The sequence below is a fragment of the Platalea leucorodia genome, assembly GCF_965183815.1.
Source record: "Platalea leucorodia genome assembly, chromosome: 9".
Lineage (NCBI taxonomy): Eukaryota > Metazoa > Chordata > Aves > Pelecaniformes > Threskiornithidae > Platalea > Platalea leucorodia.
Window position 1 is genome coordinate 25446044 of NC_138831.1, and position 22398 is coordinate 25468441.

The following is a 22398-nucleotide window of genomic DNA, read 5'->3' on the forward strand; positions in this document are numbered from 1 at the left end:
GAGCTCTGGTACCTGTAAGATGTCCCCACCACTACTTCCACTAGCATCTACAACAGCTGGAGGCTCATCCTCCTCCCACCCCAGCAGTTTCTGCCCAAGGAGCTGGGTTTCAGCCTTTGCAGGGCGATGGCAGGGGTTTAAATGGGCCACGAAGAAAATACATGCTCCAGGTCAAGTACAGATACGCCACGCAAGCCAACCTTTTTCACCATAATTTCTGCAAAAGTAAATGCAGCACCTCAAATATGGGCCAATGAACTAGGTAATTTGCTGTACTTTCACATCCTAATTTTAGTCATGCTTGTGTGGATTGCTTGTCACCCTTTGGCTGCCCATGAAAAATTTTGCTGGCATAGTTACATTGAGGAAAGGAACGAAGTCATCACACTTGCAGTACGTGGCACATCGATGAAATCTCCCATGCATGTTTATTTTTGTTGCTATTTCTTATTCCATGCCAGTGACCAGGTTATGCCAGAGAAGTGAAATACATCCTCTCTACCACTGGGAAAGAGGGCAATTGATGCCTTGAACTTTCACCAGGACAAGAGGTTGGATAATATTTCCAGAACAGACAAGCTCTAACATGGGGTGAATAACACAGCATCAGTGCAGGGTAGGAAGGGACATGATCCTGCCAGTGCTCAACAGCGAGATAGCTGCTGTGACACCAAGCACAACCGCTCCTCGCCAGCTTTTTTGACTTCAGAAGGAGAGAGGAAGACTGCCATCATTTGCACAAAACACAGCTGTGCTGCTATGAACTGCATCTACACCCAGAGCACAGAGCTGTTAACACCACTCATGTAGGCACAACACGAGATCAAAAACGCTCAGGCACCGGAGCAAACAGATGAACATGCAGATAGAGACAGCAGACAATAAGGGCGTGCCCAGACAAAAAAATCTCTCCTGATATCAACCAAGGTATAAATTTATAACTCTTCATGTTATGTCAGTATGATCCATGATGTAGAGAAAACTCCTGCATAATGGAATAATTTATTCTCAGCTACGAGGAGCTGAGATACAGGAATTGTTGATCATCTTATATTTCAAACCCTGTGAGCACCTCAGGTTCGTCTTTTTCTTCTTTAAACAAATGCTGCTGAAATTTCTGTCTTATTTGCATCTTATTAACCATCTCACATTTAAACGTGGACAACTCAAGTAGCTGCATAAAATAAAAAGGACAAAGTATTACTCCCATCAAGTGCGGTATCCCCCAACAGTGGCAGTGTGCAAAGGTGGTGCTTTCCTTCTCCGTCTTTTGGAAGGACATCATGTAGTCTGCTAACTCAATCACTTTATTTGGGCATAGGAAAACTTTTATTTACAACATGTTAATTAAAAAAATATTTGACAAAAAAGGCATACAGTATTTTATACTAAAAGAATAAAGATTTTTATTAAGCACTGTAAGTTGCATTCAATAGCCTTCAAATACACCACACCACAATCCATCTACAACCAATCAAACCCAACAGTAGTTCATTCTTGCACAATCCATGAGTTGGGGCAGAACTCCCTTCAACTTACATTAAGATACCTACTTAGCTCTTGCGGGCAGGGAATGGGGAATTACACCTCATTTCTGATCACTAATGTGTGATGAAGAGCATCAGGAGAATTATATGAAAACGAATATAAAGAAATGATTCTGATTTTGAAGTACATTAAGTTTGGAAACACTAACAAAAACATCAAAATGATACAGGTATATTTGCTTATACTAAATTCTTGATGGGAAAGTTCTCAAGAACAAGCCATTTGTTTCCTGCTACAGAAGGGGGGTACTTTTTTTTTTTGAAGATCAAAGCTTTTTTTTTTTTTTTGTTTTTCACAGAATTTCATATTTGCTAATATGAAGGCATAAAACAGCAACAGAGAACAATAATGCATACAGCAATGAGTACACCAGGGTAACGTTGATATTCAAAACGGCTAGATAATTTTTTTTTTTTTTAAGTTTTAGAATAAATGCAACAGAGGTCAATAATCACAAAATTTTAAGGTTAGAGCAAGATCAGTCAATGACTAAACATAGTTAACATCTTTTATAGGACTATTACTGATTATTAGCTTTTTGTTTTGCAAATGGGCACAGTACTTGTAAGAATGGAAGAAAGAGGACAATAACATGCATAATAGTAACTACACACTTTAAAAATTATGAACCATGCAGAAGTTTAGCTCAAATAGTAGTACTAATGGTCTACGTCTGATTCAAAACCACATAGTTCATTGATCACGGATGCATGGTATTAGTCACAAAAAGTTTCAGAACACATTGTGTTTATTTTGAAAGGTCATTTGCATCTTCTATGATTTCAAGTTTATCTCCATTTAACTTGCTTGTAAAGTATGTATGATGTATATTTAAAATCAGCAGAACTGCAATATTACTCTATAATTTTTAGTTTCGATAGTTTGCACATTTTAACACAAAAGAACCACATCAACGGTGATGAAATTTAAGAAAGAAAAACTGTGGTTGTGCCTTTTTCCCCCCATAATCATGAAATCAAAGCCTTAAAGAAAGCTTTATTGTGACACAGTAATGCAAAATCAAATATAATGGCATACATATGGTGCCAAGTACTAAAAATTATATTTTAAGCTATATATACTTAAAGACTGCCAAAATTTGTCTTCTTTATATTTCAAAAAACAAAACTACAAGCTTTTGTCATAACCAGTTTAAACTTTATGTATACTTCATTTTAAGTGCGGGAGTCAAATGCTCTTCATTCTCTTTCTTTTTTGTTTTATTGTAGCATTTTGACTACAACTGGTTAAAACTAAAAATGTGTTGTTTAAATCTCTGACATCAAAGAGGGATCCGAATTTCCAAAGTCCTCATTTTTCTCTTACGGAAAGGAAAAAATGTACGTAACTGTAGGCTCTCTTTCTTTCCAGATATTCCTAATCCTGACCCTTCCCAACATCCTTCACCCTCTATAAAAAATAAGTTTACTCTTCTTTTTTTAAGACAGTGGCCTCAAGAGTATCATCTTTATGGCAAACACTGTCTGCATTTAGTGCATTTAAGTGAGGATTTGTATTGCACATTTTAGAGTCATTACTCAAGGCACTTTCAGACTGATTGGAAGCCCTGATGTCTCCTGTATTCCCATTCATCTGGGAAGCTGGTTTTTCCTCATTCACAACTCCATTTTCAGCCAGGGATCCATCTGAAGACACAATTGAGGATTTAGATTCCTCTGATTTTGACTTAAGTTCTTTGGCTACTTCTTCTGCTGAAGCAGCATAAGGAGGTTTGCCCTATTTTTTAAAAAAAGAAGAAAATTACTGAAGAACCACTGCTATGTATTTACAATCTGTTACAAAGACACTATTAATAGGCAGCATGCAGTGTGCAGAAGTATCACAAGCGAATACCAAGTATTATGTACTGCTGAAATAAGAAGTGGCATACAAAATAAACAGCACAGCATGGATGAGAAAATTTTCGGTATTTCTGAGTGCCTTCTAGCCATGCCTTCTGGTGCTCCTGTGGTAAAATGCCCTTTCTAACTTGGATGCTTCAGTTATTTCACAATATAAGAGCTACATATACGTCTGGAAACACCAAAACTGAGAATCAATATAGAGCTTAACTCTGCTTCTTGGTTCATATACATTATAATTTAATGATATGATTACATGTTATTCAAATACAAACCAAAATTTTTTTCAGACAATTTTTAAAGAAGTGCAAAAGTATCATGCAATATTATCTGTACTAGTCTATATGCTTCTGAGATTAGGAAAGTGACTTAATACAAAAAGCATATAGTAGAATCTTACAAGACTGAATATAGCAATAAAAAACAGATCTATGCAGCATTAGAACATATATTTAGTTTTAAAGTATCTGCAACAATGAATCTTAGCGTTCCAGAAACATAATAGGCTTTAAACAACAAAACAAAATCAGTAGGTTGGGTTGCTAAGATGCAACGTTCTTATCTGTCACACTGTTAACAAAGTCAAGTACTACGAAGTGACTTAAGATACGGACATCTTAGACACCTCAAACAACAGCAAACAGTTTCATAGTGTAATAATCTTAATTTTGACATACTAGAAACAGCATGGTTAGTACTTCTCTGAATTGCTGAAAGATTTTGCAGGTAAGAACTGTTGTTCTCTAGCATCAGGATCACAAACCTTGTTTTCCAGAAAATGACAAAAAATTCTGCGGTAACATTGCATAGGTATATGACTGGCATATGAGGACAATGAATATTTATCACGTGTAAATGTACTTCTTTACAGGCTTTACTAAGTGTTAAGTTTTAGATTAAATACATGCTTTTGTTTCTTTCCAGATCAAGAGTGAAAGGTCTCATCTTGTGAAAAAATAAGCATGTCTTACGTTTGCTAAATACAAATTGCTTATTTCAGTCAGATTCTCCAACCTTTGTTCATATCGGCTCATAATGAGTATCAATAAAGCCACTGCAGGGAGGATCTTACTTGGTGTAAATATGCACATCTGAATCTGGCCCTACACAGGCACTCTTTCTTTAACTGCCCAGGTTTGTGAGACAGGGAAGTACACTGTTGCCAGTTAATCTTAACTGGGTATCAAAATCTATTTGTTATGCATTAAGCTTCCCAAGTTCTGCCTGCCACATGCATTTTAATTCACCTTTTTTCTCTTCCTGTAAAAGGAACATATACTAGAGTATAGTGATTGATGACCATAAAATCCAATGAGCTCAGGACCAGTCAATAGAAAATGGCACCATTTATCTTTCTCTCCCTATCGCAGCCACAATTTTAGACCAAGATCCTTGTGATCACAAGTATTTACCATCCAAATTACATATCATTAATAAAAATATGAATATCCAAACTTGGTGACCATCTGTTAACACTATCTACCATCCACCTACAGGTACTATCTGAACTACATTTACATATGTAAACCTGTCGTAAGCCCAGAATATTTGGGAGCTCCTTCTCAGGGCTTCCTTTATTTCATAGGTTAAAGTACTTGGAAATTAGATACTATATAATTAACACAGTGGTTTCTCTTCTATTTAAAGTAAAATATGTAAAGCTTTAAATACATAGGTACATTTGTAGACATATATAATCTGTATACACAGAAATTTAACAGGAGAAGTATTTGAATTTTTACACCTAGAACACAGCAAGTTTTATTTGAAGTTAACAGTTGCTTCATTGTCCACTGGAGAACATCCCTTCTCTTACTATCTGATACCTGCAAACACCCCCCTACTCTTTACATACTAATGTCTCCGTGACAAATTGCAGATCCATACGATATATTTACTGTGAAAGTTTTCCACCTATTTACTACCCACTCATCCATTACCATTGGGACTTGCATCAACATTCAAAACTGCATAGCAGCAAGAACAATGGAAAAGGGAGGAAAACATAACTCTGAAGCAAATGGCATTTAATATAAAACAGCAGTTTGCTTCAGCTCTATTTAAAGGATCCATGGAAAAGAAAAACCATGATCCACAGACACTTCATACATTGTCGCCGAAAATGGAACTGTGTGCTCGTGGGGGCAAAGACTGGTCTGTTATTTCCTAGAAGTTTAGAGTAAGTTCTTATATTTGGAGCCAAGCAGCAGCAAAGATCCTTCTACTGCTACTAATTTTTCTTCATGAGGTTGGACCGTGGTCCCAGAAAAGAAACTGGGAAAGAGTGGGGGCGGGAACAGAAACAGCTGATTTGTTTCAGCTTTGTATTTCTCCCATTTTCCTAAATTTTCTTCTGCTCCCACGGCTGGTTAGAGCTGCGTAGGCACAGCCTTCATATCAAAATACATTTTTCCATGTCTGTCTTTATAACCAAAGTTTGCTTATAATTGACAGGCAACACCAGCTTGTCATCCATCACTGGTTGTGCAGCTTACAGCTTCAACACGTAGGCAAGATCACTGTAAGAAACACTTTTATGTTTTAAAGTTGTGCTTGTCAGTATTAGCTGGTCTGGAAGTCCATACCATACTAGCCTGTAAACTAGAGTGTTTTGAAGTCAGGCACATGGCTTTATTACCTGAATTGCTCCCTGGCTTTTATAACCTCTCCCATAGTACCTTCCGCCTCTTCCAAAAGTTCTTATCACTGGAGTAGAAATAACTCCCCTAGGACGCCTGTAAGTTTTGAGGACAAGGAAGAAAGAAAAATACATATCAGCTTTGTTCAAAACTACTTTACATTTTATTTTGCTGGAAGATTTTTTTTCTAACTTTACTGTCTAGTGACTAACATTTACATTTCTTTAAAGAAGCAATATGACTAACTCGTTCAGAACTACAGGGTTCTACTGCTTGCAAGCGAAGCAGTAGAACCTAACAAACTTTGTTTTCATAGCAATAAAATGACTATTTCTATATTTCACTTCTAGAGAAACAACAAATGAGCACTTTCAAGCTTTGCAGAAACATTTTCAAAGTTTCAAATTATCCTTACAGTGCTTTAAAGAGATCAAAATACTTTCACCTTAAAAAAAATACCCAAGCAATTTGAACCATTTATAAGGCCATTTCTGCCATTTAATAACACTTCCCACATATAAACATGCTAGACAGAAGAAATCAGATAAAAGAAAGGCAAAATACAAAATTGCTTCAGTTTTGATGGGAGAATACAAAATTATCTAAGAACCTGAGGGAAAAAAGGCAGCTTCAGCCATATCTGACATGTAGCAATTTATCAAGTTTGGGTGCTTTCAAATGGAGGCTTCCAACCAGGACACATCAGGTAGTGGCTTTTTGATTTGATTCAATGAAGATTAGATCAGATCAAAACAAATTTTCACTCAGCTAAAACTATTTTAATTGCAGAAACTCAACTTCCTTATCATTATGTCAAGGGCTACTTCTCACCTAAAAATTCTTTTTGTTTTCTCTACTAGAAATATGTGATTGCTCCACTTTTCCTCCAAATCCACTGCCTGATACTGGGAGGTCCCATCACGAAGACTGACCCCTCTAAAGCTGGCACAGAGCAGCCAGGTGCTGCTCAGGTCCAGGCCTGCATCCAGCCCAGTTTCTAAGCTGCGTGGCCTGCAATTGCCCTGTTTGCCATTCTCGCAACAAATGACAGCTGCAATTCAACTGTATCTTACTTTTCCATATACCTGACAATTCCCATATGCCAGCAAGGTCCTTGTGAGCTGTACAAAAAACCACCTGAAGAGGAGGTAAGCTTTTCTGTAGTGCTCCTACTTCCTCTGCTGCTGTGCTGCAAAAACTAAGTTACGCTGAACTGATTCAGAGGAGAAACACTGATCTGTGCCATGCAAGTCTTTTCACACACACTGCAAATTCCCACATTGAGCAATAAGAAATTAAATACTGGGATTTAAATACAACAGCAAAGAATAAAAAGAGGAAAGAGCTGTGTTTCATATTTCAGTAATTCTCACTGCATTCTTCCCAAATATTTTAACAGGGTTTACCTATCCCATTTGATAATTTTTTTTACAAGGTGAAAGTGTACCCTTCAGGGAGCCGAGTAAGATTTTTCCCACTCAGAAAATTACACTAAATATATTGATGGGTAGAAGCCAATAAAAAGCAGCTGGTATAATTTTACACAATCAGAATATCCAAGTTCAGTGCTGCACAGAGACATGAGACAATGGTGTAAACAAGCCTGACATGATCCCCTCTGCTGAAATAGATAAAAGATGAAAGAGATGTGTGCAGGGCTAGGTGATAAATTGCAGACAATGCACTGTGCAGTTTCCTAGGAGTGTTCTTTAGTACGAAACAGCATCTGCCAACATGGATCCCAATCTTTAAAATACCTGTCTTTAGACAGAACACTGACATTAGCATGTCTTCCTACTAGGTTTTATTTTTAGTAACTGACACAACAAACAGATAAGCTGCCTGCAGTAGTTTTTCCCTCTTTGACTAATTCTAGTAACTCCACATGTAAAGAATTTAACATCCGTTATGATTTGATGGAGACAGGAAGATCTGGCATTGACAGTTTTCCTGTCTTTTTGGGGTGACAACTTGCACCCAAACCTAACTGCCCAAAGTAGTACCTCTGACAGAAAGAAAATGTCAGATATTTTACCTCCTAACTCAAAAGCTACTATTGAAGATTAGTCTTTCTCTGTTGTAAAGATACTTACAGGACCAATACCACCCTTTCAGTGATTTGACCACTTCCCAGATAAGGAGGGCTCTCAATTTAGGACCTGTCAGTGTTAGCTCCTGGCTACTGATGTTTTGCATAAATTAATGTATTTGCCTCTTCAGAAAATGGAGGAACTGCTATTCTGTGAAGGAAGTCAATGATATGTATATAAACCATAAGCCAGATCTGAGCCTGAAGGTGTCTCCAGATCACTCAGGTTCACTCAGTCAGACAGCAGGCTTTTTACCCGGACATTTTCCACAAACAGTACCGCAGTCAGTGCATTTAACGGAACAAAAGTAACAGGCTCTGTAGTAAGCCGGATTCTTCTGTTCATGGATCCCCACGAAAAACAGAACTTACGACCACACACTAACCTCATTTAAATGGTGAAAAATGTTATTTCATCCACTGAAACTCAGGAGTAAGATTACAATACCCAAAGGAGCCTAGTGCCTCATCACACACATTAGCTTATTCCCCTGGTCTACAGCCGCTACTCTGGAAGAGCGCAGGTGTCCCACAGACCCTACTAGTCTGCACAGTTAGCTGACAGCTGCCTGAAGCATCTAAAACAACACTAGATGCTTATGTTTTGGCAACTGAATCTCATTCTAGAGAATAAATTGTTCCTACCCTACGTTTGTTCCCCTCACAGTGCCAGCTGTGCTCTTACAGCAATGCTGTTTTCTGCTGCTGAACTTTTAAATCTTTGTTTCTGCTGTTCTTACCTCTCCCTGTCCCCACATCAGCAGCTCTCACTTCTCCCCCTGCTCCCATTCTCCCAGGGCTTCAGATCTAACCATTTCCTCACTCAGTCCAACAAGACAGGCTTTCCAACAGCTCCTGCTGACTTTAGCACTATGCTTTTTAATGCACATTTGATTAAATTAATGGATAGAGAGGAATTCATGCAGTTCAGACTTATTCTTTCAGACTGCCGCTTCCTGGCTCAAGATGGCCTAAATACACCTACTTTACTCCATTCCTTTAATATAGTTAAAGACAGACATAATATACAAATCACATTACTTTGGGACTGTCTCCTGTAACAGATACAATTTTAATTAATGATGATAGACAGTTCTGTAAGGCACAGAACAATTAAGCCTATGGAATAAATACAATCTTAAAAGTAAAGGACTAGATATTTCTGTAACAAAGTATTTCTTTTTCAGAAATGTTGTGCACCTGTAATTTCAGCTGTAGTGAAATGGATTGGAAGAACTGAAGAAATTAATATTCTTTTAAGCACATCTCCCAGCATGACTGCAGCAGAGAACTATTAAACCTAGAAATGTCCTTCAGGTGTTTTCTGCTTCACAGAAGAATTACATAATGAAGTTATTAAAAATTTTATCATACTTCTTAATAAATGTTCTACCATGACAAAGTAATTGAGTGCTGTGATGGTTTTGATTGGGTATTATGTATTTATTGATTTCATGTAAGAGAAAGCACCCAAGTCATTTCCTTATGCAAAACAATCCAGTGTGTGCATATATCTATCTACACTTATATTTCAGACTATGAATTATATTTGCACATAAAAATACTTATATTCATCTGAATAACTGATTAAAAACATCTTAAAATGAATGTAAATGCTTTTGTTGAATACTCAGTGGGTATAATTCTCCTAATGTGTCCTAAAATGCATTGTATGCAATTTCTAATGCTTCCAACTTTTCCCTGGTTTACTTTTTTCCTCAATCATTAAATCACATATGAAAAGTATGGTCCAGAAGATTGTACTTACCCTCTCGCTGGTCCTCCCACAGAAACAACCTGCAGAGGAAATGGCCCTCTACCCCCTCGTCCACGTCTGCTTCCAGCCCAATGGCCGACTACAGTGCCGGCAATTTCAAGTTTCCCTCCCTGAGAAGGAATAGGTTGGACTCCTGCACATAAAAGCAAAACCAGACCTTGATCTTCACAATCATAACATTAAAGTTATGAATGAATGGAAAACTGTTTTGCCCAGATTTTATCACATATACAGTTTCCTCTTTTGATACTGGGAGATTATTTCTCATTTTGCGTTCTTTCAGAAGTATTGTAACTCCAAGTCTTTCTTTCCCCCGCTTTTTAAAAATAGATATGAATTCTGCAAAGAAAAATGATTCTGAGTACTTCAGTTTCAGTAATTAAAAATATACTTCAGATAAACATTAAGAAACTGAAGTGAAATTTTACAAGCTATCTGAAGATTATTTTTTTTCCTGCATCCCTAATGAAGAAGTAATTTTTGCAGGTTTAAAGGCACTTTCCAGTGAACACCAAATATCAGCATAAGACACAGATTATAATTGCTATAAACAACTTACTAGGCAGAATTATCTGTAGTAACACTAAGTTGCTATAAAAATATAGCATTTAAACTGATCTGGGTGTAAAAGGCAGGTTTGTCCTTCCCCTACCAAGAGAGTAGTTAAAATTACAGTTGTCTAAAATACAAATATATCTTCTACTCAAGTTGCTCATATCTTTATACCTGTGTTTTGCCCTTAAAAAAATTAACACTGGGGCATAACATATATTTCAAGAAATCTAGGTAAGTGCAACTGAGCCAGATGTTACTGGTAAGATCATCAGCCCTGAAAGGGTTACAAAACACAGCATTTATGCAGCCACGATTAGTCTTCGAACGTTAATATGCTAGGAACTAAATTACTGATTAAATTCAAAAAGGTTCATTCTTCCCTGTACAAGTCTTTCAGCTTCAAATGCACATTGTTTATGGGGGCAGAGTTATTCACACAATGAAGCATTAGAGGTATGTTTGCTCTTAGGATAAAAGCTCAGAGGCCAGAAAGGACAGCTAAACATACAGAAAAATTTTACCCTAAATGGGGGATTGGAATTAACAGGTTTCCATTGTCCCACTCTGTACAGGAGACAAGCAACAGGCACACAGGGAGGTAAGTAAGTCTCATGCCTGTGTCCACACTGACATTGATGCCAGCGAAGAATGGGTCAGCAGTAACACCGAAGCCAGTCATTTCTACGTTGGGTTGTTTCTGCTAAAAGCTCAACTGCCCCCGAATTTCAGAAAATAACTGTTAATACATTCACGCAAAGTTCAGCTGATTACAGATTCCACTCTCGCATTTTGAAGCGTAGGAGAGAGACCGTCTCGTTAGGGTTTACGGCTATCCTGTGTCTGGAGGAGGGTTTCTAGGCGCGAGAGAGGCTGGCGCCAAGGGGCCTTGCGGCAGGGACCTGGGGAGAGCGCCTGGGAGAGCAGAGCAGACAGCAGCCTGGGCAGGCTCTAGCGAGGGAGAGCTGAGACAGTTAGGGAGAAAGGGAGACTGGCAGTCAGTAGGAAAGCCTCAGACCAAACCGTAAAGTGAAGGAAGCCGTTGCCAGAAGCTCTAAGAAAAGGGTTTTGGGTATAATTACCGCCCTGAAACTTGCTAGTCCTGTTGCTGTCATTGCCAGAGAAGGCTCCGGAGTGTCCTGCCGCTGCCGCCACCCGGAAGGCCCGGTAAGCGCCTGTGGCTACTGTTTCCCCATAAGGGCCTCCGAAGCCATAGACTCCTGTTAGACCCAGGGTAAAGAAAGACAGGGGAAAAGCTGTGAGGGGGCCAGGCGTCTGGGAAGGCCCCTAGCAGAGATGCTGCTGCCTCCTTCCATCCTTCTGGAGTCAGCAGGGAGGGCAGCGCTCCTGCAGGCTGGGGGCAGGAGCAGCCCACGGCCGGCCCGGGCAATGCTGTGCAGGAGCAAGCCACCACCGCCGAGGAAGCCCTGGCCAAAGATGTCCTGCTGCCTTAGGGAGCACGGGGTCTCTGATCCAAGTAGCAGGCCTTTAACCTGGGTCTGGAATGGGCATCCCGACCTCTATGGCATAATGAACACTGAAAGGCTTGCGACAATTTTTTGGCAATGAGCTCCGATGGTTACAGTTGTGGCACACCAAGAACATCTTACTCCCAATGTCCAGTATCAATACAGCTATGGGCCCTGGCACCGGAGAGATTTTGAGAAAGCAAATAATTCTAGAAACAGCCTGGAATGACTGTAGCAGTATTTACACTCAAGGGTGCCAATGGTTAAATGACTGTAGCAAAATACAGAGGGGTGGGGAGGAGGAAAGGCTGTCTTCAACCCTGACAGTTGAACTGTCCATTAATTTAGGCATTTGTAATATTTATAAATATAAATGTTTTGAAGCAATGTACAGTGCACACAAGAGCCTTTTTATGTCATCCAGTGTTGGTCCATTCCTTTTTTTCCCATTTCATAAAATAGTGGTAAAAATATTTTGATCTGGCACAGTTACTTAAAATCCTGATGGAAATATGCAGCAATACAACACATTCCATATTGCTAGGCTATGCCTAATAAAAGTAACAACAAAACACAGTGATTGGCACATGACAACACATGCTAACTACTTGCTTTTATGTATTTCTCCTATGAAATTGAACAAGCAAGTCAGTTCATAGTTTTGGGAATGTGAAAGACAAGATTATGCTTCACACCAACACGTTTCACACCCCTGTCCCATCACTTACCAGCAAAGCCTCTCCCCCTGCCCTGAGGTGGTGGGACTGGCCCAAAGTGTCGAGGATACATAGAAGCTGGATAGAAAGGCATGGCAGGTGGAGGTGGGAAAGGGAGAGGATGGTTCTGCCTGGAGAAATTTAATCCTTCTAGGATGCTCTGACGCATCTTTTCAACCTTGGCTGCCTGCTCAGCCTATGAATAAAGAGAAAGTCACAAAGAGATGTTAAAATTCTGATTTCAATTGTATAAAGCTACATTTACACAACAAATTCAAAGAAGAAAGCAAAATAATAGAATTGTAGATAACTATTGCAATCAAATTCCATAAAGCCAGCTAGAAAATTACAATAACCTGTCTTGCATACCTACTTCAATGATATTTGAATTGCAAGAAAATCTTTATGTATCGGTAGAGAGATGGGAGTCTAAATACTAAAACAGTTTAAGTTGGTAACAGAGAAACAGTTTAAAAGTTAAAAAGTGTTTTCCAGAAAGCAACTGAGAAACCTCTGTCTACAGTCTCCTTAACACTTAATGCAGCCCTTTACTTTAAACAGAATAATCACCATAAACCTGGAGGGCAAAACAAAATCTATGTAAACAGGATAAAGCATGAGAGAGACACAGCCATCATCAATATTTAATCTATGATCCGTTTCCCTTGAGTCAGAAATAAGAAGAGGTAAGCTGTTTTTTTAAGATTTCGTACCTCCCAAGAAGTTAAAAAGGAATTTTTGGTCATTCAGTAAACTGTTGATTTTCATCAGTTTCCTCTTCTTATAGTTAGATAATAACTTTGCATGATTTGGATACAACAAAAAACTAATTCATTTGTATTTTAAGATGGTCATATGAAACGTGAAAAGATTTTGAGCTTAAGGACCATAAGAATGACTTCAGTCTGTAAAATAAGTCAGAAATCACACATTTTCTTTCACTGTAAAACCATTGCAGCTTAGCCCTTTGTGACAGTCTTGCTAGCCTGACCCAAAAAACCCAGTACTTGAACAAATGAGCAGATAGTTTTCAACTCAAAGAGTCATTCATTACATCACCATTGCATTCAAATTTCCATTGCCAGAGAGAAAAAAACGGAATTAAAATTTATACCAGTTTACTTTTTCCAAATCTACCAAAATGCCATCTCAATCATCAACAAGAGACAGGAGAGTAAAGAGAGCTGAAAAATACCTATGAGCCATTCACCTCATATTTCCCTTTTAAAAGTAGAGAGATGGTATGTGAAGTAAATGACTGATAAGTCAACCACACCTAACACTCCTGAAAATTTGGCACACTTGATACTCTGTCACACTTCTGAAACTACACACCTGACCATCACAGAGGTCAATGAGCGGAACTTTCTCCCGGCTTGCTTTGATGAGCTTGGTCTGGAATAATTTTCCATCAAAATACATCCACGGACAGCAGTGCTCCCATGGAATTGGCTGTCCACAAGCATCGTTTGCAAAAAGTGCCATATCGACACCACTCATAAATAAAGCAGACAGCTGAATTCCTCGGGGATCAAGATTCTCAATCTGTTTAAAAAAAAAAAGTTGTAAATTTAGAAATAGAATAATGAGATGTAATTCAAAGTTATTCCAATAGTTACATTATTTTCAAAACTCCTGAAAACAGAGCGATTTTGAAAGGTCATCCAGACTTTTCACACATAACTGACAGTTTCACTAGAAGAATGCACCAGAATCTATCGCCTGTGTATGCAAAACTGCAATACTCAGGACGGCTGTTGTTCCCATCCATCCACTCTAGAGGCGAGAGATAAAACCAAAAAAACTATTTTCTCAACAACAAAGCACAGGAAATTGTTTCTAATATTTTAATGTTTTAACTCAATTCATTATCAAGAAGTCAGTAAAAAGTTTTAAGTAAAATACACATTTGTGATTTGTGGCACATGGTGTCTAAACCATACAAGATACATAGTTTAGCTGCATTAAGATCATTGATAAATGTGCAGTACAGAGTTTTTCAAACAATAATAAAGCATGCTATAGCTAGGAAAAGCTTTAAAGACACTTATAGGAAAATTAGCAGTAGCAAATGTCATTAACAACTTATTTCAAACAATCTTGTGCCTCTGAGATATCTGCAGAAAGTTTCAGGAACGAGCTCAGTGTTAGCATTCAATTTTTCTTCCTGTGTACCACAGTTTCCTTCCAACTCCTTTATAACGTATTTTCTATTAGCTCGATTCACGTTTTTGCTGTTAGAATGTGTCTTATTAATGAAATAATGTTTATGCATACAACAGCTTTACTTAGGACGCAGGATAGATAAACAAAGGTAGAATTAAATAGTACATAATAGCTGGTGGTGGAAGCAAAAAGGATTTGCATGCAGCAAATATATTTTAGCTCTTGCATAAGAAAATATCACTACTAGTGTTCTCTAGAATACTTCTGAAAATATCAGCCCTTTCTTGGGAACATTTTCAAGACCTTGGTATTAAATTTTAGAATTAAACTACATTACCTTCCTTATGCATAAGCAACCTTTAAGATTCAAAAGACTATCCAGATCATTTTGCAGATATGCAGCTGCGTTCAAACTCAGCTGCTCTTTCTGTCTGACTTCAACAAAAAGAGAAGCAGCTGCTTCACATGAAGACAGCAACAACATTGCACGAAATATTGCATCTTTCAGTTAACCAACATATATTATGGAAACGATCCATATTACTCCTCATGTATGATTTAAAAATAAAACTTGGAGAACAATTTCTATTAAATGAAAATATTGTATGCTGTTTATCACTTGCCTTGTCTGTCTTTCATTTTGTGTTGGAATGGAAAAAAATATTTTCTCTGCAAATTCCTTTCTTAGATCTCTAAGGCCAGCAATTTTCACAGTGGGGTCTCCTCCTTTTTGCATCAAATCTTAGGATAGAGGCAAGACTTTGATAACTCTTACAGATACCTTTGCCAAAATCCCTAGCCGTTATTTGTTTATTGTGTTGTGTTTCGAAAATGGACATTGAAGACTAAGTGGCTGATAGGCTGCTGTTCTTTGATGCATCCAATTTTGCCTATAAAATTGTCATTTGAATTTCCACCGATACCCACAGATACAATTACTCAACTTCAGGACAGCTTGGGGTAGATGTCTTGAACCATGCCCTCATGAGACTTTAAAAGGTTCTCTGCTATACTCTGCAGAGTCCAACGTTCGTCACCTCAGATGAGCTATGTACGTTTCTTCTAAACATACAGGATAACTCATTGTCATTTCATTCTTTTGGCAGAGTTGGCCACGTGCTTCCCTGAAGACAAAGTACTTCTCTTCATACAATGCAGACAGCCATCATCTTCTTTGGACCACAATCTCTAGGGTTCTGAAAGGCCCAGTAAGCACACAGGGCTTCCAGCATCTAGTAAACACCTTGAAAAGGAGTTCCAGCAAACACCTGAATGATTCTCCTGACAGACACAATCTATATTTAGGGTGCTTTTAAGGAATTATCCACAATGAGGAGTACTCAAAAACGTTCTCAGGTGTCTAATACGCTTATAATCCTTGTCAGCAGCAATCCAGTCCTAAGAGCTGAAGCAAACAAGTGGTCTTGCATGAACTCATCAGGTGTTCATTATAGCTGTCTTCATCCTGTGTTTCTTCACAACTTTTTCAGCAATGAGGAAAAGGCCAAATAAATTTCTTCCTGTTGGATTTTACTTATTTATTACTTGAGCTATTGGCATTCATTCTTTGGTATATGGGAAGAGGATTTTGTTTTTCTGTAACTCTGCCATTAAGATTGCTAACACATGAATTCTCTACTTGCTGTGTGGTAAGTTCAAATAGATCCCGAAGTGGCTTCAGTTGTTTTCTTCCCCTTGCATTTATTAGTACTTCTATGGCTAAGCGCAGGGTTTCCACAAGCAGACTGATGTGGTTTATAAATTGAGACTGAGAAGTCCTTGCTAGGGTGCTACATGCAGGAATGCAAGCCAGATTCTGCTCGTCACCCACGGAAGAGAAATAGTCGCTTGCTGGCTTTGAGAATGCTCTTGCAGACCTGGTATTAGTGGCAAAATATTCCTTAGAAAAGCCTAATATGAAATCTATGTGAGCTTAATTACTGTCTCTTCTGAGAAGAGCGGTGCTAGGGTTGCTGCTTTTGTCTGTGTCCCTCTGCAGCGTGTACCTGTGAATACGAACAAACTTGGGAAACAAGTACCTTCTTCTCCTTGCTGATTTAACTAAGGACAGCATGTATCCAGGCACTGTTGGGAGCAGAACTGGTCACTAGACCTTCCTGACTTGAGCCCTATAGTACCTGAAAGACTATCTGAAATGACTTCTTCAACATGAGGTTGCATGATGAAGAGGCGATCAGCATCGCACCTCCTTCGCTATGTCGATCATCAATGTATGTAGAGAGGAGATAAGATGGATCACTTCCAGCAGTGCATTCCCTACACATCCTAATACCTCCCATAGCTTCCAGTTATCGAATACACTATTGGGCTTAAGATACATTATGTAGGAAAAAGTATCTCAAATTATTTCCATTCAGAAAAATACTTGCCTAAAAAAAAAAAAAAAAAAGGACTAAATTCTACCATTTTATTCAGAGAACTTCACAGTAGGTTCAGAACAAATTCTCAGGAGCAAACAAGGTAAAAGCAAAAACCAAATCTTGTATATTTTAGCTCAAAGGCTAGAAGAGGAAATTTCACTGTGAGCATATGAAGGTTGAACAGGGAAATCCCTCATAGTAAGATGACGTTGCACAGATTGATAGGCATTCTGTATTTACAATAAGGATACCACACTGAACGATTCTATCAATTAGCTAGAAGTATGTACTTCACATAATACTACTGTATTAGAAAAAAATAGAAACTTTGAGATCTCAACTTATAAAATCCTGAAAATAATTATTCCTACAGTTCTGTGAATATTAATAAACTGTTTTCCCTTTTTTCCCCCCTGCATTTTTCCATTCAAGATTATGCAAGTCTCTCTCCATTTTTACACTTGGCTGCAAAGATCTTTTGAATGCTGAATCCTGAAAAAAATACCCAGGTTAGTATTTCAGAACAGCCACACATGGAATAAGTCTTTTTATTTTCCTTTTTTTTTTTTTTTTTTTTAAAAAAATCTTTTTAATGGAAGCCTATTTGTTTTCATCTTCTAAGAGACAATTACTTAAGAAATTGTGAGAAAACGTTCTGCAGAATACAGTTAAGATTTTAGTTATCTATCCAACTAGTGAAACAGCTGATTATCAATATTTGCAACACTTTAAAATACTAAGATTAAGATTTTGGAAAGTATAGGTAATTAAGAAAGGCTTTTAGTGAGACAGGCACATACACATCACTCAATACAGTTAGCAATATGGGTCAGCTGGGAATAAATCTCTTAAATTATGAAAGTTATAGTTAAGAATTACCTTGAGTTCCTGAAGCTGGTCAGGTTCATAGAGCTTTGGAGACAACGCTTGGGCAAGAAAAGCATCAAGTTCCTGGCGACGAAGTATACGAACCCCCGGCCACTGTACCATATACCTACAGAGGAAGTCCATAATTATTCAGAAGCTTCCTTTAATAGGCCAATCAAGTTGTATTTTATTTGATCAGAAATCACCAGAATGCAACAACAACAACAAAATTTTTTGTTGTCTAGACTTGAATAGTTAAAAAGGCCAAAACACTAAACAGATCTGAAGTTTAAATTTCTTTAAATTCATACGGAAGAGCTACTGGCTATGAATCAGTTGTGCAAGAGCCTGCTTCTAGCGAAGAAGGGGAGGACAGGCCGCCAAAACAGAATTTAAAATGTAAGTGGATTCTGATATACCTAAAAATATAATAATATAAAGATTAATGGTCTTTATAAAAAAGACTAATGGTAAAAGGACTTTGTGAACATGGATTCCAGATAACACATTACTCAGAAATTACCTAGTCAGTGAATTTTATGCTCATCACATCTTAATGAACAACAATTTAAATATGCCACATGTCACAGGAGAGAAACATGCTGTCCAAATGAACGAGGAGCTCTGCTTTAAGATACCATGTGGACTATTTTTTGTATACTTACTATTCTATAAGGAAAAAAACAAAGGAGTTTTAGTGCTCAAAAGGCAAAACAAAGTACAATAGAACTGAAGACAAATTTACATTTATTGCTCTCAAAAATGGCTTAAAATTTTTCACATGCAACATGCCAGCCTTGGATTCTGCCAGATTTATAAGCTAGTCATATTGAAATCATCACCCCTTTCCAAAAAGGTATGCATCTCTCAATTCCTCAGTCAATTTCTATCTGAAAATTAAACAGGTAAGTATTTTGGACCTTGTGACTTTCTCTTTGAAAAGCTGAAGTATAGAATTAATAGTTCAACTGTTGGTTATCATCATCTCAACTAGATGAGCAATTCTAACACAGGGAATCAAACACATCATAGGCAGAGCATCATTCACATGAACATCCTGATAAGCTGCTATGCAGCTGTTCTCTGAAGAACTCTCTCTTTTGCTTTACAACTTCAGCAACACAGCCTCTGAGACCCCAAACGTTATTTTTTAGTGAGTTAAAGCCTGGAGTATAGTAACAATAAACTAATTCAAATGCTACAGTGGCTCTTTGCAACACAAGATTTTTTTTTCTCCTCCCTTCAGTCCTCTAGAGACTGAAAAAACATTGAATACGCAGCATGCTTTTAAGACGTACAGCAGTTATGTTCTGAAAACAAAACAAACCCCTTCTAGTGATGTTGCAAATATGAATTAACACTTTTTATATTCACGGTTTAATACAAAGTTAAATGTCACAAAGATTACGTAGTAAAACCCTTCCTTCATTCTGTTTTACCTTAAGGTAACACTGACCTTAGTACACAACAGAGCACCATAAGATGAGTGGGCACATTAGTTGGATTGAGCATTGCTGGTGTATCTGATCTCATACAGGCCAGAAATGCCCTCATTCTTCGGTTCTTGTCTTCTACTGCTTTTCCCAGCCACAGCTTCTTCAGATTAGGACAGGTCCATTCCCTGAATGCAAGTGCTTCCACCAGCTCAGGGGTTTGAGGAGATTTTCCTTTGTAAGCAGCCCATTCTTTAATTATCACTGGTGAAACTGCAAAATGGCAACAGTTGAAAGAAAACATTCAGAGTTAAAAAGCAGCATATATTTAAAACTTTGTACACAAGAGATTTTAATCCAAAAAGCATCACTTCAAGGTTGCAATAGATACTGATGTTCTGGATTACATTGTCAAATTGGTAAATCAAACTCTGTATGGACCATCTTTCAACTGTGATCACTTATAAGGTAAGTGCATGCAATCACGTGTACACTAGGAATGTTACATCAATGTTTTCAAATTAATATACAACATAAAGGAGCTACATAGATTTTTCTAAAACAAACTGCATAATTTGAAAATGCAAATTTCCTCTAAAATATCTGTCTCATTGATCAAAAACCTACAGTGAGAAATGAAAATAGTACATAAATACAAATATATTCCATATGTGGTCTTTTAAGAAAAATATGACCCTAGTGATTTTATTCAAATCAGATTTAAAACTTACATTATACTTCTTTGTAGTTGTTCAACTACTGCAATTGAATGGGATCTCAAATATGGGTGGGTTTGGGTTTTGTGTTCGTTTTTTTGTGTTTTGTTTTGTTGTTTTGGTTTTTTTTTCCCCCCTAAAAATTTTACAAAACATTACTTCACATAAGCCTTTCAATTTACTGCACTGCTTTCTATTAAGAGGTTAGTATTTTTGTGTCTACGAAGCTCCCTTTCATCCGCATCAAAACAAAGAATGTTCAACTCTACATTGCTGGTAAATCATCTCCCTTTTTTGTGTCTGAAGGCAACCAAAACAGAACACAAGTTTTAAAAAAAAAAAAAAAGAAAAAAAAAGTCAAGACTGAGAAATGATACCTTTGGCCTTGGAATGACCCCAAGTTTGACACAGCTCAAAATTCGTTTGCACCCTTCTTAACTCAGAGCCCAGTTATGCAGTGTGGAAAGATGCACGGAACTTGTTAGTGAAGCTTCAGGTTACAGTCCAGAGAGACTCACTGCTGGAGCACAGACCTGCTCTTTCTGCTAGAAATCTTTCTGTTGCAGATCAAGAAGACAGTACTATCGGTGCCAGGATAGCCCTTACAGCTACAAAGTCTCCTTCAGCAATCAGACATCAGCCTTACAAGTAATTTTATATTTCGGGGCAGGCAAACCACGGCAGAGGTGATGATTAGGATGAAAAAAAGAAGCTCCAGAACATCCCAAAGCTCTCTCATGCTTTTCTGGAATCAAACTATTCTAGCATTACAGCTACATTTCACAACACTCAGGATAAGTTTTACAAAGATAACATGCAGCAATGAAAATAAATATTCTGATATATTTAGTTGGTAGCCTCACTACAAAATCATGTTCTATTTTGGTTGCTACCAGTTTTTATATGCCACCAAGCTATACAAGATGGGCTTTAACAGCCAGCAGAGCTACTCTGTTATTTGTGCACAGCTTATCACGCCGGTTTTCACTTCTTGTTTAGGTCTGGAACAGTAAACATGAACAAATAAAAGCATGTATTTTATGTAGGCTTTCAAAGACTTGTTTAATTGCTTTAGGTCTCAGAAGCAAGAGATACTTTTGGACCAAAACTTCTTAGTTTTGAGGCTACTATGTAGAACAGTTTAATCTGTTAGCAGTAAAAAAACCTCGAAACTGTTGACAATTGACATAAAATAGTTGTTTGTCTTTTGGAGTTCTTTTTTCTTTCCTTCAACCTCCTTTTGACAATGGAGGTGATATTCCTAGCTATACTCAAGTTTCTCTGTTTGGATGCCTCTCAAGAGGCAAGCAGATGCAAACTCTGTACGCGTATCACATTGAAGCACCCTCAGATGACCCCTTCCTCAGCTTCTGCAACTCCTGTAACAGCAGACAACAGCAAGGAAACAGAGCTGTACAGAACACACATTTCACGTGTATTTCACATGTAAAGACCTCAAACTTAGAAGAATGAAATATAATTTTATGTCTATGTTTTCTACCTGCAATCCTATGCTTCAAAATTCAAATTTGGTTCCAAGATTTCAATCTGGGGATGACAACTTCCATGACCCTAGGAAATTAAGGCCACAGGAAGAGTACCTCCGTTTGCTCTCAAAACATACAATCTTCAGTAACATGCAACCTGTGGAAGTCACAATGGAGATCCACCCTGGCTTCAAAATTTTGCAAAGTGATGGTTATTATAGGAAAGGTAACCATGCTTCTTGCAGAATGGTTTAATGTGAAGGTCACTCTAGTGGACTGGCAAACAGTATCCTCTCTGAATGATGGGGATGACAGGTGATAGTAGTAGGAGACTCCCTTCCGAGAGGTACAGGGGCACCCATTTGCTGACCTGACGCACTATCTAGAGAGCTGTGCTGCTTACGGGGGGCTTGTATCAGGGATGTCACCAAGAGACTACCAAGCCTCATACAGACCACTGACTATTATCTGCTGCTGTTGTTGTTTCAAGTGGGCACCAGTGACACAGCCAGGAGCAGTCTGAGGAGTATCAAGGATTACAGAGCCCTGGGAGCAGTGGTAAGGGACTCTGGAGCGCAAGTAGTTTTTTCATCAATCCTCCCAGTCAAAGGGAAGAGGTTTGCAAGGGTCAGTCAAACCTAGCGAATCAACAAATGGTTACAGGACTGGTGCCACAGCCAGGGGTTATCTGGAGTC

At 38.1% G+C, this 22398-nt stretch overlaps 1 protein-coding gene across 3 annotated transcripts in view; it reads right to left on the reverse strand.

Moving 5' to 3' along the window:
- Positions 1–1361: 1361 nt before the first annotated feature.
- FAM120A (family with sequence similarity 120 member A) overlaps positions 1362–22398 on the reverse strand; it is a 55901-nt gene continuing 34864 nt past the window's right edge. For 2 of the 3 annotated variants that reach the window (XM_082322381.1, XM_082322382.1), the window contains exons 11-18: positions 19523–19772; positions 18079–18193; positions 13988–14197; positions 12665–12848; positions 11550–11687; positions 9907–10048; positions 6049–6145; positions 1362–3285 (exon numbers count right to left, since the gene is read on the reverse strand). In XM_082322381.1, the coding sequence (XP_082178507.1) occupies positions 2974–3285; positions 6049–6145; positions 9907–10048; positions 11550–11687; positions 12665–12848; positions 13988–14197; positions 18079–18193; positions 19523–19772 (1448 nt within the window). In that variant the 3' untranslated portion in view covers positions 1362–2973. The remainder of the gene's footprint in view (positions 3286–6048; positions 6146–9906; positions 10049–11549; positions 11688–12664; positions 12849–13987; positions 14198–18078; positions 18194–19522; positions 19773–22398) is intronic. The other variant, XM_082322383.1, reaches the window with a different exon arrangement.